This window comes from Bos indicus x Bos taurus, chromosome 5, assembly GCF_003369695.1.
Source record: "Bos indicus x Bos taurus breed Angus x Brahman F1 hybrid chromosome 5, Bos_hybrid_MaternalHap_v2.0, whole genome shotgun sequence".
Taxonomy (NCBI): domain Eukaryota; kingdom Metazoa; phylum Chordata; class Mammalia; order Artiodactyla; family Bovidae; genus Bos; species Bos indicus x Bos taurus.
Window position 1 is genome coordinate 19085477 of NC_040080.1, and position 18986 is coordinate 19104462.

General features: G+C 39.0%; 1 protein-coding gene across 6 annotated transcripts in view; it reads left to right on the forward strand.

Annotated features, from left to right (window-relative positions):
• RIMKLB (ribosomal modification protein rimK like family member B) overlaps positions 1-13499 on the forward strand; it is a 47204-nt gene extending 33705 nt beyond the window's left edge. For 4 of the 6 annotated variants that reach the window (XM_027541247.1, XM_027541246.1, XM_027541245.1 and 1 more), the window contains 2 exons: positions 2884-10320; positions 12635-13499. In XM_027541247.1, coding sequence (XP_027397048.1) covers positions 2884-3347 — 464 coding nt within the window. In that variant the 3' untranslated portion in view covers positions 3348-10320; positions 12635-13499. The remainder of the gene's footprint in view (positions 1-2883; positions 10321-12634) is intronic. The other 2 variants (XM_027541248.1, XM_027541249.1) reach the window with 2 other exon arrangements.
• The last annotated feature ends 5487 nt before the right edge of the window (positions 13500-18986 follow it).

Below are 18986 nucleotides of genomic sequence, written 5' to 3' on the forward strand. Positions count from 1 at the left end.
TGTCCCACACACTGTTTTCTCCTTATTGTTTATTGGCAGCTGTATCTTTCGAGTTTAGACTAAATCCTTGGAGTCGTCCTTGATCCCTTCACTAGTGTAAGACTTCATGTCCAGACTCCTTGAAATCTCTACTCTGAAAATGCACCACCTCTTATTCCCTCTCTCCCCAGTGAGAGGATTAGAACAGTCTTACTTTCCTTCCTGCTCCCCTCCTCTTGATTCATTTATTCACTGAACAAATATTTTTGAGCATCAAGTACTGTTTTAACAGTATTTTGTATATAACATTGTACAAAACAGACAAAAATTTCTGCTTTCCTGGGCTTTATATTCCATTGTTCTGGTGAAACCATTTAATAGTTTTAGTTCAAGTATGGATTAGAATTTCTTTTATTGAGTTATCTCTTCTGTTTCAAGAATCAAGAGCTTACTTTATCCATTCCTAGGCTGTCTTTATCTATGTACGGTTAATTATACCCATATTGGGGCTTCCCCAGTGGCTCTGTGATAAAGAGACACAGGTCGATCCCTGGGTCAGGAAGATCCCCTGGCGGAGGGCATGGCAACCTACTCCAGTGTTCTTGCCTGGAGAATCCCATGGACAGAGGAGCCTGATGGGCTACAGTCCACGGGGTCCCAAAGAGTCAGACGTGACTGAAGCAACTGGACATGCCCACACACATACCCATATTGCAAGAATTATTACTCATCACTCTTTATTCCCCAGCTGCTCCTTCCCATATCTTGAGTTTTTTAGTCATTTGCTGTTAATATCTTTTCTAGATTATTTTCCCTGGATGATGTATGTAAGTGATAGATACCTCAGAGACTGCTTTCTTTTTTAAGAGAGGATGATGTATTGGCTGAGATAGGATCCTGATTGTAAAAGTCTTGCTTCAGTTCTACTGGTTTATAGTTTATGTGTGCATGCTTAATCACGTCTGACTGTTTGTGGACCCATGGACTATAGCTTGCCAGGCTTTTCTGTTCGTGGAATTTTCTAGAGAAGAATACTAGAGTAGGGTGCCATTTCCTACTGTGAGTGATCTTCCCGACCAAGGGATCAAACCTGTGTCTCTTGTGTCTCCTGCATTAACAGGTGGATTCTTTACCACTAGTGGCACCTGAGAAGCCTGCTTTATAGTTCACACTTTTACAACTGAATGTCCAAATCTACTCTGATTGGGCAGCGGGGGTGAAGTGGGGGGGTAGGTAATATATATTCTTTGTAAGTTTTTTGTTTTGTTCTCTTATTTTTGGTTGTTTTACTTGAAAAGCTCAATGTTTTGTCAGGATTTTTTTAGATATGTGTCTCTTCTCAGTCTGTCCAACCTGGATTTTAGTAAGGTGTTTCTATCAGACCTACTCGTTTTAAGCCTCAGGAAAACTCTTCTTTCTTTCTTGGGGAGTTTTTCTGATTCAGTTAGCAAATTTTTTGTTTGTGGCTTCACCTCAGTGTTTTTGTATGTGTTTCAAAATATTTCTTAAGCTAGATTTTCCAAGTTATATGTTATACTCACAAAAGCAACTCTCCTTCATTTCTGCTACGGAAGTTTTTAAGTTGGGTAGTCATTTTTGTTTTAGTCCAGAGAGTTTTTTTGTGCTAAACTTGAACTTAATGCTTTTCTTTTATTCAAATTGTAGGTGGCTTGTTGTTTTTGTTCTTGTTACTCTTCCATCACATCAGAGCTCTGCTCTGGTTATTTGGAGCATTGCAAATGGTTACAGAGCATTAAAGATCCATCAGTACTGTGGATGCCGAGAAGCAGTCTTTAATTCGTTTACTAGTGTGTCCACGAAGCCCTCCTATTTCCTGGGCTTCTCTCCCTTACTCTTCCAGCCTCACTGGTGGTGGTGGTGGTGATAGTGGTGGGCAGGTGGGGAGGGGTACCTGAATCCTACTCATGTGTGCAAAAGACTTTTGGTCTTTTCAGGGTCAGGCAATACTCATATAGTAGTGAGGTCAACTTTCCTTCTGTTGAGCTCTTAAAGCCAAGGTTTTGTCAGAGTTCTTTTGCTTTCTGGTCCTTATCTAAAGCTTCCTGAAGCTGGTCACCAAATTAGAAAATCTAGTTCTCATTTTTTTCTCTCAGATACCAGCAAAGAGTTCCCCTACACTCAGCCAACTGCATTAAGCCCCAGGATCCTTTCAGCTTAGGGATGACACATAGAATAGGGGCAGTTGAGCAAGAGAACCGTGTTCCTAGATTCTGTTCTCTGTTGCTGCTGCTGCTGTGTCGCTTCAGTCGTGTCCGACTCTGTGTGACCTTAGAAACGGCAGCCCACCAGGCTCCCCCATCCCTGGGATCCTCCAGGCAAGAACACTGGATTGGGTTGCCATTTCCTTCTCCAATGCATGAAAGTGAAAAGTGAAAGTGAAGTTACTCATTTGTGTCTGACTCTCAGCGACCCCATGGACCACAGCCTACCAGGCTCCTCCGTCCATGGGATTTTCCAGGCAAGAGTACTGGAGTGGGTTGCCATCGCCTTCTCCGATTCTCTGTTATGCATCTCTATTATTTTTAGAAATCAAAATCTGGAACTGAGAGAAACCAATAACAATATTAGTTTAACTGTATTTTTGCAAAAGTTCCATGTTATTGCAAGTAAGATAGGCTTTAGTCAAAGTTCATTGTCTTCAGAAAATATAACATATTGAAAAAGTACTCCTCATCAATTTGTTAAGAGACTGGCTTGGAAGAGGATTCCCTAATGAAGGAGTTCTAGACTTCAGAGTCCCAGTTTTACATTAGCATAGCACTTTTGTTTTTGCTGTTGATTTAGAAGATTTTGAAGAGATGGTTAACCTTAACGGGGTTACCTTTAAGGTCCGCTTTAGTTTTACTCCAAAAATGTATCACTTCTTTTTTTCTCTTTTGCCAGGTGGTGTCGGGATGATGTGCTCATTGAGTGAACAAGGGAAGCAGCTAGCTATCCAGGTGTCTAATATCCTAGGAATGGATGTGTGTGGCATTGACCTGTTGATGAAAGACGACGGCTCCTTCTGTGTCTGCGAGGCCAATGCAAATGTAGGTTTCATCGCCTTTGATAAGGCTTGTAATCTAGATGTAGCTGGTATCATTGCGGACTATGCCGCCTCCCTTCTGCCCTCTGGCCGGCTCACCCGGCGTATGTCCCTGCTCTCCGTGGTGTCCACGGCCAGTGAGACTAGTGAGCCGGAGCTGGGTCCCCAAGCCAACACTGCTGTCGACAACATGAGCGCAAGTTCCAGCTCTGTTGACAGCGACCCTGAAACCACCGAGCGAGAGCTGCTCACCAAGCTCCCAGGGGGCCTGTTCAACATGAACCAACTGCTAGCCAATGAAATCAAACTCCTGGTGGAGTGATTCCACCGGTAAATAATTAACCAACAAAAACCCTTGTAAAACTTTCTTTTTCTTCTTTCCTTTTTTTCTTTCTTTTTTCTTTTCTTTTTTAAACCAACTTGCAATGCTGTTCATGAAAGATGCTCAGGAAGATGAGAAAATTGAGTAGGAGTAGTTAGGAGGGAAGAAGTGGGAGATAGACATGATCTCTGCTATTTGTTACTTTTATTTACAAATGCTACAGATAGAGAGGCAGAAGAGGTGAGACACAGAAAAATGTCAGGCTCTTGTAGTTACTCTTTTAAGTTACTCAGAAATGTGTAGGCTCTCAGGCCATGAAGATCATAATTTTTTTCATGGTCCCTTTTGTTTTTGTACAGTTGGTACAAATTTCACAGGAGTGTAATTTCATATTGCATTTTAATGGATGAGGTAAACATCCACCTAAATTATAATTTTTTCTTTTTTAAAAATCTGAAAATTCAGCCTATACACTATTAACTAGCAGCTTTATCTTCATATTTACGAAATCCTGAGGGACTCTTTTAGCGACTTTTTTCAACCCTTGATATGGGTGGGAGGGCAACGTGAGTGTGACCCAATAAAAATTTCCTTTAATGACAAAATTGGCATGTTTGCATGATAAAAGGGAAATGAACAGTATTGCAATGTCTGGCACACAAAATAACATTTACTCCATTGTAGATAAAATTGCACTAGTTAAAAATATGTGCATTGACTTGTATTTGTTAGTGTTTTAGCCTTTTTTTGAAAGACATATGCTCTGTTAATGTTGCATTTTTTTTAATACATGCTAGTCTTAACATTCCCTGATCTATGCCTGCATCTTTAACAATGGCCAAAGTGAAGAAAATGCTACCTTTTTTGTTAACAAGACACTGACTTGAAACATGTGCATTTAAGCCTTTTATTTTTTCCTTTTTTCTTTTGGTGGTTGGGCATTTAAAGAATAAGGACAAGGAAAAATATTTTGGGGGGGGGGGCAAATCAAGGGCCTATAAGATCCTGACTATAAAACTGAAGTGATTCCATCATTATTTATTTGCATTTTTCACATTTTAAGAGGGTGTTGTGTGTGTGTGCATGTGTGTGCATGTGCTTGCACACGCATGCATGTTTATGTGTTTGCTTTTTGTTTACACCAACCAATCAAAAAGAATAGATACTAGAAAATGGAGCATGATGGGAAACACAGTTTTTTACTTAAAAAAAAAAAAACAGTCAAGTTGTTTTCATAACTGTACTCTGCTGGGTAGAGGTACTCACCTGAAGATATGAGGAGAATAGATGCTTTTTAGGCTTTTGTGTATATGTGTGTTGTTTGCTTTTTTTCTTTGATTCTAGACTGTCCAGTGTATGATTTATTCAAGGCTACATGCTTTCCCTCTGCTTCTTGCTGTGCATTTTTTCCTGTTACACATAGATTTTGCGGTGGGGTAGACTGAACATTTTTTGTTTGGGGACTTAGCAGTCTCTTATAGCCCTAGTCTGAAGCCTTCAATATTCTCTTTATATTTCTTTATTTCTGAATTCATAAAAGCCCCCAAACTGCATATAATATGAGCCTTTAAACATGGGAAACTATTCCAACGAATGGTTTGGAAGGTGTGTTAAGAAGTAGAGATGATCCAGAGTTCAACGTAATTTTTTTAAGCAGCAAGTTCCACCTCCCTACAATCCTCTGAAGCTTTTTACCCAAGTCCTTTCTTGCCTCTCCAGTGCTTTTTTTCCTTCAGATGGACCTTAAACATAATTTCTTGGACACTTACTAGAGAGACTTCGAGGCAATAAGATCAGTATTAACCAGTTCTAACAGAGGTTTGATCATGCTTATTGTACAGTTTTTCCCCCATTTAAAAAAAAAAAAGGAATGTAATAAAATTTGTTTTCTTTTCCATAGAATTAAATAATATTAAAATGGAGTGAAAGGTTGATTGTTGACAAATAGAATAGTACCTCTAATCTGTGCAGTGTCTCATTTCACCTTAGTAAAAGATGTATAAGAGGAGTTTCTGGTTTACTTTAGGATATTCTAATCTCATCTAAAAGAATTTGACTTGTACCAGGTTATCGTGGGACATATTGTGGCATATATAAGTACCTCTGGCTCACTTGGTACTTGTTTTACTGAATGACCGTACTTTGAAAGATGCACACTATTTGGGATAGAGAACTGAAAAGGGAGAACATTTAATTAAATCATAATTCATACGTGTATAGAGACCATCTGGTTGCCACATAGATTATGACACATATACTTGGAATAGTTACATATCACATGTATGTAGGTCAGTGAATTTTAAAACACAAGTAGAATACCCTCTCTATTTGATGAAAAACTCAAGGTTTCTGTTGGATGGGATAAGGCACCAGGAAAGATACAGGTTTAGCCTTGTAAAAAATTATCAAATTGACCAACTGCATTAGAAAAAATATCTGAGATTATTTCACTGTTACTTTTGCTCACTGTCCATCTTTTGTGCATTCACACTCTATTAAAACATAGCCTTACCAACCTACTTCTAGATCATACACTCATATGTTAGAATGAGAAGGGCAAGGATGGTCATCTTAGAGTTAAAGAACACAAATGTCCTCTTGAATTCTCTCAAAAAAGTAAAGACTATGAACAAACCATACTGGAAGAACCCAAATAAACCAGCCCAGATATTTAAGTGAAAGTTAAATATATTTTCATATTGTTTAGTAAATTTCTTAAAATCTTTATTGCTATTATGAGAGTTAAAAATGTGTATTAACTAAATATGTATAGTTGTTATCATGCAAAAATCTGAATTATTGTAAAACTATTATATATTGTTAAAATTGTAATTCTGAATTGTATTTAAACATAATTCTTTCTGATATTGCTTTTATGTCACCCATGATGAAAAGCGGACTATATATATATATACACAAACATACAGATATGAACTATTCCATTTAAAAGTTTTCATAGTTATTTTCTTTTGATTGGTCATTTCTGCTGGCTTTAACTCCACTGAACTTTGAAATATTTCTGTATATGCTATCAAATAAGAAAACATCCTGGAATATTTAGGAAAAAAATCCATTGAGAGACTTGTTTTCATCAACCACTTTATCAGACTTTTGAGAAGGTATTGAAGACATTGAAAGAAGTCATTGACTTTCACCATCATCTCTTCTTTTTCTCAAGAAGAAAACAAGGAAAAAGAAATTCTCTTCCTTCAATGAATCCCCAGTTTGGGGTCTGGGGCGCTTAGAGACATTGTGAAATCCAATCTTGTGTTACATTTTTCTCCTGGCTCACTCACTCTTTTTGAGAAGGTTTATGGGCTATATGGCTGGTGAGACACGATCCCCTCCTAAGAAAATGTAGGTGCTCAGACAGGTAACCTCTGCTGCTACTGTTTTTATTTGTTTGTTTGTTTGTTTAATTTCTTTTAAAATTTGTTTTTGTTGTACTAGGATATTTTTTAATGTAATATATTGCAGGATTTATAACGAGGTACTGCTTTCTTTCTTTCTTTCTTTTTTTTTTTTCTTAAAAAACAAAACAAAACAAAATTTCATTTAAGATACATTTAGGCGCCTTTGAAGCTTGGATTTTGGAATGTTTCAGTAGTGGACAGAAATCTGCTGTTGGAATCTCCTAGTCTTCCAGGTTTAATTTGAAATGTTTTTAGTTTTGTTTTGGATTTTTGTGTGATATTTTATTTCCTTTATACCAATTGCCCTTTTGCCATGCTGTTTTGGGGTGGCTGCCTAACTCTAGTGACAGTTCTTTCTACATTAACGAAAATGTGGTGTTTTAAATTCCATAATGTTTTGCATTTTTTAAATTGTTTTTAAAGAAATATTCTAACTGCTTGCACTATTACTGTTCTTTGCCAGCCTTTTCAGGAGCCAAAAAAACAAAAACAAACAAACAAAAAAATACCCAGAGAAAAAACTTTCCTTCTTCCCCCTTCCTGATGATGAGTGAGAAGTATTGAGAACTTTCGGGGTCAGTGCCCTTCTAAACTCCCCTTCCCCCAATAATGCAGCTGTAGAGTGAATGGTAAATGCAGCGGTTTGGATTCAGGCACAACCCCAGCCTGCTGGCAGGTAATTTGATTCTCCTTTTTTTTTCCATCACAAGGCTAACCTTACTTTCTTTTTAAAAGTTCCTTTCTTTATGTACTTTGAAGGCACCCATGGGTTTGTAATTACTTTTGTTTCAAAAAACAATGTGTAAATTCATCTAGCAAATAATTTACTTATAGAAAAACCTTTGGGGGTAAAGTTTGAATTAGTTGGGATGAACTCAGAACTTTGGGGATTTGCTTTAGCCATTTAGATCTTTCCGTTTCTTGCATATACGTCTATGATTATTTCAGAGTGTGACTTTTTTGGCTTTGTTTTTGTTTTGGGTTTGTATGTTTCTTCCATTGTGCTACTCTGGCTTAAGCTTTTTCAGAGGTTGGTGTTCCGAATACACAGTGAGCTCACAGTATAAAGACATCAATTAGGAGTTGACAGGTATGGAAAACTAGAGTTTTGAAAAGGTAAAATTAGGTTCTAGGTTATATATATGGTAAAAACTCACCATAGCCCTCAGTTGACCTTAGTAGTGCTTCTCTTTCTCTGACTTCATTATAAAAGTGAAAGGTAATGAGACCAAGATAATAGAGAGTGTTTATTTCAGGAGCAGCATGATTTCAGAACAAATGATTTTAGTGTTTCTGAAACACTAGTTCTCACAAAGAGGTAGATGTCAGCAGACATCATAAAGTAATAGTTTAAACATTCAAAAAGTTATAGGTTGAATAGATTGGAGGGCACTTCTGAAGCACAAGATCTTGAAGCAATTTATTAATTCCATGAAGTAAAGTTAGTGGCAGAAACAGGAATATAACTTAGCCATTTTAACATCCTTCCTGTTAGTTAATATACTATCCCCTCCTCTGTCTATCCCAGTCCACCTATCCTTTTCCTTCTTTTCCCTGTCCTTCCTGAAGTTTTAGCTCTAATATGAGTTTTGGGAGATAATCCTCTATCTGATAGGTAGGATTTTAGTGGCAGAAGTCAGGACCTTTCCAAACTTCTCTTTGGATGTCCTATCCAAGAAGACTGTTAAGTCTGATAACCCTCCAAGTTAGTGAATAGGGAATCCTGGCTTGTAATGTGGTTTCTACTGCTAAAGGCATATAATAAGTTACTAACTTGTGCTTCAGTTCACTCCTGTGAGGTAGGGATAATCATTCCCGTAGCATCTTAAGATTTAAAATATTTATCTCTTGAACTGAAATTTACTAACCAAGGAATCCCACTGCACTCCTGCAGTAATTTATGATGTATACTAAATAGGCTTGAATGGAAGGACCTTGTTCTGTTGCTGATAAGAATGGCCAGCATTAGAGTGTATGCACTGTGTGATTACTTCGAACGTGGAGGATTTGTGAACCTCCATTCTGCTGCCTTCCCAACTTCCCCCTCCCTGAAGATCACTTACATGTTAAGAATGATTATTTTCAGATTTACCATATTCAAACTATATTAGATGGTCCTTATATAGCGTATATACCTGGCTGCTGTTGTGTGGTTTGGGAACATGAGGGGTGGGGTGAATTGTTGTTGTTTTAGGTTTCAGTCAGACAGCCATCCCTGTGCCCCAGTTCCCAGAAGCACAGCAGGCCTCTAGAAGCATCCGTGGGAACGGCGCAGTCCTGACATCAGCAACTCTCCTGCTCAGGCTCATCCCATATACAGAGGTCAAAGGGTGGGGCTTGAGATGGGGGAAGGAATGAAAAAGCAGAAACAATGTCACTGCAGTGCCACTGTTGACCAGCCTTTCTTTAGTGCTTATGTCAGTGTTTGCTTTATTTTTTTTAAGTTGACCAAAAAAGATTTTACTTCGGGAGTAAAGGTAGTGGGAGGGTGGAACAAAAACATGCCATTTTTACTAGTTCATTATTATCACTAGCTCATTCTTGCATATTGTTCTTCAGTAGCTAATAAAGAATAAATGAAACCTAGACCTCAGTAATAAGGAGAATGCGAATACAAGTGAATCTCAGGATACTAAAAAAGAGAAAAAGCATTTTTGTGGTATTAATTTCCAGTTCTACAACAGTTATTACATTTGTCACTGTGTCTCCCTTTTTTTGCCCTAATTCTTCTATGTATGTTTACAGTATGAGAAAATGTGCCTTTTTTTTTTTTGGTGGTCCTTTTAAAAAGACCTAATGAAATTACTACTCTTTTGCAAAAAAATATACACCCATTGCTTATATGGGCATACAAATGCTACCCTATTTTAAATGTAGGTGGCGTATGTGTTCGTGTTTTAATGTATTCAGAGCCATTGGGCAATAAGCAGTCCAGAACATTGAAAACTCAAGCAGGTAAAGCACCTAACACCCTTAGTTTCTAGAATTACTTTTAAAAACTCCTTTATTGCTGCATCTTCCATGAGTCTTTTGGTAGTCTCTGAACTTAAAATTTGCAGGAGTTGTAGACTACCTAGTCAAAATGTTAAGTTATGCATTTATTATTTGTAGGGACAGGTGAAGAAGAAAAGTTAACAGACAAGAAATGGCTCCTTGAGATGGCAACTGCTGAGTGTCTGAATCTCTCCCCCTCCCCCTCCCCCAGCTCAGCATGAACATTGATCATACCTGTTTTGATTTTCTGTGATTGGGATTTTTGTTGTTTTAACTTCTGGCGGGGAGGTTTCAGGGAAACAGGAAGTTCATGCACATGTGAAAATATGAAATGTTAAACAAAGGAAGCTTTCTCTTTAATGTGACTAGTAAGCGAGAACCTTTTCTATATACTCTTCTGCTGCAGCAGAGAAATAAACTGGTAGGTGGCAGCAGAAGAAAGAATTCTTCAGATTGATGGCTACTGGCAGTCTGCATAGGAGAAGAGAGAGAAGGTGACATACCATGTCCAGCAACAGGGCAGAAATGGAAACAGGACTGCAATTGCTGATCTTGACTCTAAAATGGTAAGTTAATTTCAAGAATGTGTTTTCAGTCTGATACCAGTTTTCCATAAATTACTGTGGTGTGTAACCATGAATGGCTATAAATTTTTGATGTAGAATGAATTTGTCCTAGACTACTATCATTCTTTAAATTAGGGGAGAAAAATAACAATATTTGTAAAATTAGAGATTTCCAGTATATTGATACATGTAAATTTTTTTTATCTCAACTTTATTGAGGTATAAGTGACAGATAAAATTTTAAGAAAGTGTACAACGTGGTAATTTGATACTTATTGTGAAAAGATTTCCCCCATCAAGTTACTAACATATTCCATATGGGATCTTTAATGATGGTAAAAATTTATGCTATCTCATAGTAAATATAACCTCTGATTTTTAGGGGGAGCATTAGGGGGATAACTACAGAAGTTATGTAATTGTCAAGTTTGGGGCCGAAAATGATCTTGCCATCTCTTTCCTTTCTAGTCCCATTTCCTTATCACTGTCTGCCCATCAGTCCCTTCTGCACATCCGCCTTCTCTCTTGCTTATTTGGATCTTCCTTCCCTCTCCTCTTTCTCTGGTTGTGCTTCCATTGGTTTGGTATTTCTCCTACCTCTGTCTCTCCGTGTTTCTCTTTCTCACTCAGTCCCTGTGGATTTTACTTCATCTCCCCTCTGGCCTACCTTTGTTTCTGTTCTGGGAAACAAAACAATCTGCAACAAAGATAGAACATTATATTCTGAATTTCTTTTCTGACAGATTTCTAGGCTAGTAATGGAAGAAGTAGATAGTTAAGTAGACTGATTGTGTATACTTGGAATAAAGGATTTACAGTAACATGAAGCTGAAGTAACTGATATCATCATTTAAATACATGGTGAATTTTCTGTTTTTTAAAAATGGTATAAAAAGTCACCTATTAAAAATCAATTAATGCTAAACACAGCTTTACATATATTAGAATGGAACATAAGAATACATGGCTTCAGTTAATAAGATTATAGTTTCTAAATTTTTAAAAAGAGTTCTGTCACATTTTGGTTAGTATATGAAGATGTCAGTGCTTTAGAGATGAAAAAAAATCAACACCTTGGATCTTAATCAGAGCCAAAATTTATTGCTTATTGAATAACTTACAGAAAATGTAGTCTGGAGCACTAGAGGAAGAACCTTTTAAGTTTAATTTTGTTTGTTCAGGCATTTTGTTGCAGTAACTTTTTGTGATATTTTTTCTCTTCTTGGTGCTGACTAAAATAAAACACTGTTGTCTATACGATAGGATTGTTAGGGAGTAATATTACTGACACATTTTTTGTGTAACTGTTATTTATAACTTAATATAAAATTCAGTGTCTAAAATTAGGTCGATTTTTGTACGATAGCACATATCTCTCTAAAGTGAAGTCGCTCAGTCGTGTCTGACTCTTCACAATCTCATGGACTGTAGCCTACCAGCCTCCTTTGTCCATGGAATTTTCCAGGCAAGAGTACTGGAGTGTGTTGCCATTCCCTTCTCCAGGGGATCTTCCCGACCTATGGATTGAACCTAGGTCTCCCGAACTGTAGGCAGACCTTATAAGCCACCAGGGAAGCCCATATCTCTATAGTACAGTTTAAATCAGTCATTAGAAAAATATGCTTACTTGATGTCTAACTGAAATAAGTCACAAAACTCCAGGGACAAAAACAAAATTTTGGCTGTGGTATTGGCAACATCTTGAAAAAAATAGATAAAATAATGGACCTATAAGTGAACTGTTGATTGCAGAGAGAAAATTCCAGGAAATAAGAATAGTTTATCCTGAAGAAGAGTCAAGTAAATTTGAGAAGTAAGAATGATATACCTTAGACCTTTCGTCAGTTGAGATCACCAAGGTAAAATGTGGTGGTTACAAAAAGATATGGTTATGGTTTTTGGCAGCAGTCTAGACAATTTACTTGGAGAAGGCGATGGCACCCCACTCCAGTACTCGTGTCTGGAAAATCTCATGGATGGAGGAGCCTGGTAGGCTGCAGTCCATGGGGTGGCTAAGAGTCGGACACGATTAAGTGACTTCACTTTTCACTTTCATGCATTGGAGAAGGAAATTGCAACCCACTCCAATGTTCTTGTCTGGAGCATCCCAGGGACGGGGGAGCCTGGTGGGCTGCCATCTATGGGGTCTCACAGAGTCGGACACGACTGAAAGTGACTTAGCAGCAGACAATTTACTATTTTTTATTGTTACATTAGCTACTCTGTGTATCTTCTTTTTCTTTTTTCTCATCCTATTTATAGATACTATTTAAATCTGTGGTTTGAGTGAGCTGTATGTGTTTTTGCCCTCTAGGTTCTTTTGGTCTCACAGAATGGATGAAGATTGATCTTGACTGGATACTTTTTCAAATGGAGGATAGAAGTAACACAAAACAAGGCAACAGTAGCTCTCCAGTGTTTAGTTCAATGTGCTTTATTTCTAAAATAAAAACACCAGAACTGGGAATGAAACAGCATGGGGTGTAATTCATTCTTCTGTCAGTTATCCCTGCCCACTGCATTTTGTGTGAATTCACTTGAGTCCGTATTTCTAGGTTTGTTCCACATGGGTCATTCCTTGTTTCTCTTCTTCACTTTTTGCAAGCTGAAACTCCTTGGTTCTTGACAGACTGGTCTCTGTATAATATATTCTGATATGATTATTACTTTTGGCAGAAAGACAGACACTAAAATATGTATTATGTGGAATTTCTCCTACCCCTTTCATCTCAGTATATCTGTCCATGCTGAATAATTGTTGCCATGTTTTTGTCTCTGAAGAAGTGCAGCCTTTTTCCTATTATTCTGACAAGGCTCTGGCACACACCTGTCATAGCACTGCTCACTACGTTTTAATCTTGTGACTGGAGACCATGTCTGACCTAGTTTATTTAAACTGTAGGGGATCTGATAACATACATGTATACACAGAGGCAGCTATCATACTTTTGGTAAAGAATGGCCTTTGTATTTGATACAAATTCTGATTTCATTACTTACTGTTTACATGGCCTTTGATAAGTTACCTGCAAGCCATAAAGGAGTGTTTATAAGAAAAATGGAAATAATTGTACTTGCTTTACTAGATTAATGTCTAAGTAGTAGCTAAACTATAATACATGTATAATTCTTAGCATATAGTTGAGTATTTAATAAATACTGTCCTTGAATTCTGTAAATTTTGGTTATTGAAATCTTATTCAAGACCTGCTGAATCTGAATTTTTCTTGATTTCCTTTCAGTTTTATTATTTAAGCTCCTTGCACATGATCTTTTGGTTGGATCACTATGTGTGTGCATATGTGTGTGTGTGAGAGATTTCTCAATACAGACAGGATTATTCCGTATTTCCACATTTCATTGGCTAAGGAATTTCATATTAAAAAACAACAACAACAACTTTTATCTTGGGACTTCCCTGGTGATCCAGTGGATAAGACTCCCAGTGCAGGGAACCTGGGTTTGATCCCTGGTCAGGAAACGTAAGATCCCACATGCCAAGACTAGGCCCAAGTGCCATAATTACCGAGCCTGCATACTGCAATGAAGACCCATTGCAGCTCAGATAAATTAAAACACAAAACCCTTTTATCTCCCCCCCCCATTAGCTCATAACAAAAATATTCTTTTCTTTGGATTTGCCTGGTCATCCAGTGGCTAAGACTCTGCACCCCAAAACAGGGGGCCTAGGTTCCATCCCTGGTCAGAGAACTAGATCCTACATGCTACAAGTAAGAGTTTGCATGCCACAACTAAAACAAAGCCTACATGCTGCAGCTGGGACCTGGCACAGCCAAAAAAAAATTTTTTTTAATGTTTTTGTTACATGCAACCAAAGAATTCTACTAATGATACAGGGAAGGAGACTGAAGGAAGAAAAACCTTGATAGATTTTTCTTAGGGTAACCAATTGAAAAGAATTTGAGCATAAATTCAACCTTGCTAGAAGAGCTAGTATTTTCAGGGGGGAATATGTATACTAATGGTAAAAAATGAAGCACAAGCTGGAATCAAGATTGCCGGGAAAGAGATCAGTAACTTCAGATATACAGATGACACCACCCTTATGGCAGAAAGCAAAAAACTAAAGACCCTCTTGAGGAAAGTGGAAGAGGAGAGTGAAAAAATTGGCTTAAAAGTCAACGTTCGGAAACCTAGGATCATGGCATCTGGTCCCATCACTTCATGGCAAATAGATGGGGAAACAGTGGCAGACTTTAATTTTTGGGGCTCCAAAATCACTGCAGATGGTGACTCTAGCCATGAAATTAAAAGACACTCCTTGGAAGAAAAGCTATAACCAACCTAGACAGCATATTCAAAAGCAGAGACATTACTTTGCCAACAAAAGTCCATCTGGTCAAGGCTATGGGTTTTCCAGTGGTCATGTATGGTTGTGAGAGTTGGACTATAAAGAAAGCTGAGCACCAAAGAATTGATGCTTTTGAACTGTGGCATTGGAGAAGACTCTTGAGAGTCCCTTGGACTGCAAGGAGATCCAACCAGTCCATCCTAAAGGAAATCAGTCCTGAATATTCACTGGAAGGACTGATGCTGAAGCTGAAACTCCAATACTTTGGCCACCTGATGCGAAGAGCAGACTCATTTGAAAAGACCCTGATGCTGGGAAAGACTGAAGGCGGGAGGAGAAGGGGACGACAGAGGATGAGATGGCTGGATGGCATCACTGACTCAGTGGACATGAGTTTAGGTGGACTCCGGGAGTTGGTGATGGACAGGGAGGCCTCGAGCGCTGCAGTCCATGGGGTCACAAAGAGTCAGACATGACTGAGTGAGTGAACCCTGGAAAACTATAGCTGGAGCTTTCCATGGTTATGTTCAAAGAGAATCCCACAGTTTGATCATGTGATTTATTATCAAAGGATGGGGGGAAAACATGAGTTTTAAAAAGTAATGGCTCAAGTCCACAAGCCTGACAGATTATTGGATTGGCCTGAGTGACACTAGATCTGATGGAGGATCACTGGCCCATAATAGGAATGTGGTAGGATTAAAGAATTGCCAGATCTAGTTAATAACCAGGGGCTAAGGTGCCAGTTGGAGAAGGCAATGGCACCCCACTCCAGTAGTCTTGCCTGGAAAATCCCATGGATGGAGGAGCCTGGTAGGCTGCAGTCCGTGGGGTTGCTAGGAGTTGGACACGACTGAGCGACTTCACTTTCACTTTTTAAAAAAAATATTCTGAAATTTATTGTAAATATAGTGCTTTTATTATGCTCACAATACTAGTATTGATATTTTTTTTAAATTTTATTATTATTTTTTTACTTTACAATATTGTATTGGTTTTGCCATACATCAACATGCATCTGCCACGGGTGTACACATGTTCCCCATCCTGAACCCCCCTCCCACCTCCCTCCCCATACCGTCCCTCTGGGTCATCCAGTGCACTAGCCCCAAGCGTCCTGTATCCTGTATAGAACCTGGACTGGCGATGCCATTCTCCCAAATCATCTCCCCACCCCCACCCCCGCCCCCCCCCACCACCACAGAGTCCCGCTTTCACTTTTCACTTTCCTGCATTGGAGAAGGAAATGGCAACCCACTCCAGTGTTCTTGTCTGGAGCATCCCAGGGACGGGGGAGCCTGGTGGGCTGCCGTCTCTGGGGTCGCACAGAGTCAGACACGACTGAAGCGACTTAGCAGCAGCAGCAGCAAGATGGTAATAGGGATAGTGAAGTCATTTGTACCAGTTCAATAAAATCAACTTGAGTATTTAAGCACACACGGAATATTTGCAACATCCATATTTGCGTAATTAGGGTATTTTATACTAAAAGCAGAAAAAACAAAGTTGCCAGTTAAATATTTCCAAAACAATTTTTATTATCTCTTTCTTTAAGTATGTACTCCCATCTACTGGAAAACCCATTTGAGTGAAAACATACGCCAACATTAGTCAGAAACTATATATATTTGCTAGCACAAGTAATAAGCTTTTTATAAATTCAATTTATATGTAAACAGATGGATTAGCATAATTCCAGACCGCTTTTTGTAAGTCATCTCTGCCAAAGAGCCTGAAATATACTGGGGCTGGTTTTCGCTGGCCAGTCCTGACTTAGGATAACACAAATACATTATACCTAGAGTAGATTTATACAGATTTCTAAGTTCAAGGAACTTGCAATGAAGTGAAGTAAGACCAGTCAAGCCTATTGTCCAATAGTCTCTATAACCCTAGCCTAATCATTTGACAAATACTATCAAAGTCAAGTTAAAACTGAGTCTAATGTTTAGCTTTGCCACATGCTAATTCTGTGATTGTGGAGAATTTATCTTTGCACCAATTTTTCCATCTGCGAAAATGATCAGTGACAAGTTTTTCTTAGATTGTAAAGTAAGCCTAATAGCATTTGGAACTAAATACTAAATGGCTCAGCTAGAATTTCTCCCTTTTTCCCTGAACTATAAGTGATAATCTCTGTCTTCCACTATCCCAAAATTCAGCTGGAAGATGGAAAGAAGAAAAGACATTGTGAACAATTAAATTTGCATAATATCAATGATAGAAATGGGAGAAAATATTTGCAACCCTATATCTGGTAACGGAGAAGGCTATGGCACCCCACTCCAGTACTCTTGCCTGGAAAGTCCCATGGATGGAGGAGCCTGGTAGGCTGCAATCCGTGGGGTCGATCAGAGTCGGACACAACTGAGCAACTTCACTTTCACTTTTCACTTTCATGCAATGGAGAAGGAAAAGCAACCCACTCCAGTGTTCTTGCCTGTAGAATCCCAAGGACAGGGGAGCCTGGTGGGCTGCCATTTCTAGGGTCGCACAGAGTTGGACACGACTGAAGTGACTTAGCAGCAGCAGCAACAATACATAATAGAATGAGTTTTCCACAAGAATAAAAGGGAAAGGGGGTGGTTTTCCTCTCTAAAAAGAGCCAATGAATGGAATGAAAATGGAGAATAGTAATATAGAGATTATTTTCTTGTTTTACTGGAGATACAATATTTGAAAGGTTAAGACAGATTTAGAAGATTTAAGTGATCTTCCAATGGATACACAGTAGCAAAGCCTAAGTATTTAAAAAGTACCCTTAGTCACTGTTCTCATAGTGGGAATTTGAAGCATTTTGGTTTATTTTATGAAGATCTAGTAAATGGAAATGAATTGGAATAGCTCTGGATACTCAGAGAAGAAAGATATTTCTTCCTTTAAGCCCCCAAGATTCCCATCCTCTGGTATGTGTGTATGTATTAGTCGCTCAGTCTTGTCCGACTATTTGTGACCCAATGGACTGTAGCCCACCAGCCTCCTCTGTCCATGGAATTTTCCAGGGAAGAATACTGGAGTGGGTTACCATTCCCTTCTCCAGAGGATCTTCCCAACCCAGGGATCAAACCTGGGTCTCCTGCATTGCAGGCAGCTTCTTTACCGTCTGAGTGAGGGAAGCAAGCTCTTATTTCTCTTTCGTTTTTATAAACTTTTATTAGTTATTAATTTGGCTGTACCAGGTCTTCGTTGTGGCATTTGAACCCTTGAGTTGCGGCATGCAGGATCTAATTCCCTGATCGGGAATCAAAGTCGGACCCCCTGCATTGGGAGCACAGAGTCAGCCCCTGGACCATAAGGGAAGTCCCTATCTTTTTCTTAACATGTATTTATTCATTCATTTATTTTTGGCTGAGTCTTAGTTGCAGCATGCAGAATCTTGTTGTTGTGTGAGTGCTTAGTGGTTGTGGTGTGCAGGCCTAGCAGTTGTGGTGCGCAGGCTTAGTTGCCCTGTGGCAAGTGGGATCTTAGTTCCTGGAGCCAGGATCAAACTCATGTCCTGTGCATTGGCGGGCAGATTTTTAACCACCGGGCCACCAATGAAGTCTATATTTCCCTTTCTTTAAATGGGACCTGTGTATATGGTGACATAGCACTGTGTGATTAGGTTATGTTGTATGACAAAGGTCCGGGGACTTTGTAACTATAAGACCTTCAATCAGTTGGCTTTAAATTAATCAAATGGCAACCTAGATATCCATCAGCAGATGAATGGATAAGAAAGCTGTGGTACATATATACAATGGAATATTGTATTAAAAAGAATACATTTGAATCAGCTCTAATGAGGTGGATGAAACTGGAGCCTATTATACAGAGTGAAGTAAGCCAGAAAGAAAAACACCAATACAGTATGCTGCTGCTGCTGCTAAGTTGCTTCAGTCGTGTCCGACTCTGTGCGACCCCATAGGCGGCAGCCCACCAGGCTCCCCCGTCCCTGGGATTCTCCAGGCAAGAACACTGGAGTGGGTTGCCATTTCCTTCTCCAATGCGTGAAGGTGAAGTCGCTCAGTCGTGTCCCACTCTTGGCAACCCCACGGACTGCAGCCTACCAGGCTCCTCCATCTGTGGGATTCTCCAGGCAAGAGTACTGGAGTGGGGTGCCATTGCCTTCTCCGCCAATACAGTATACTAACGCATATATATGGAATTTAGAAAGATGGTGATGATAACCCTGTATGCAAGACAGCAAAAGAGACACAGGTGTATAAAACAGTCTTTTGGACTCTGTGGGAGAGGGCGAAGGTGGGATGGTTTGGGAGAATGGCATTGAAACATGTATATTATCATATGTGAAATGGATTGCCAGTCAAGGTTCGATACATGAGACAGGGTGCTCGGGGCTGGTACACTGGGA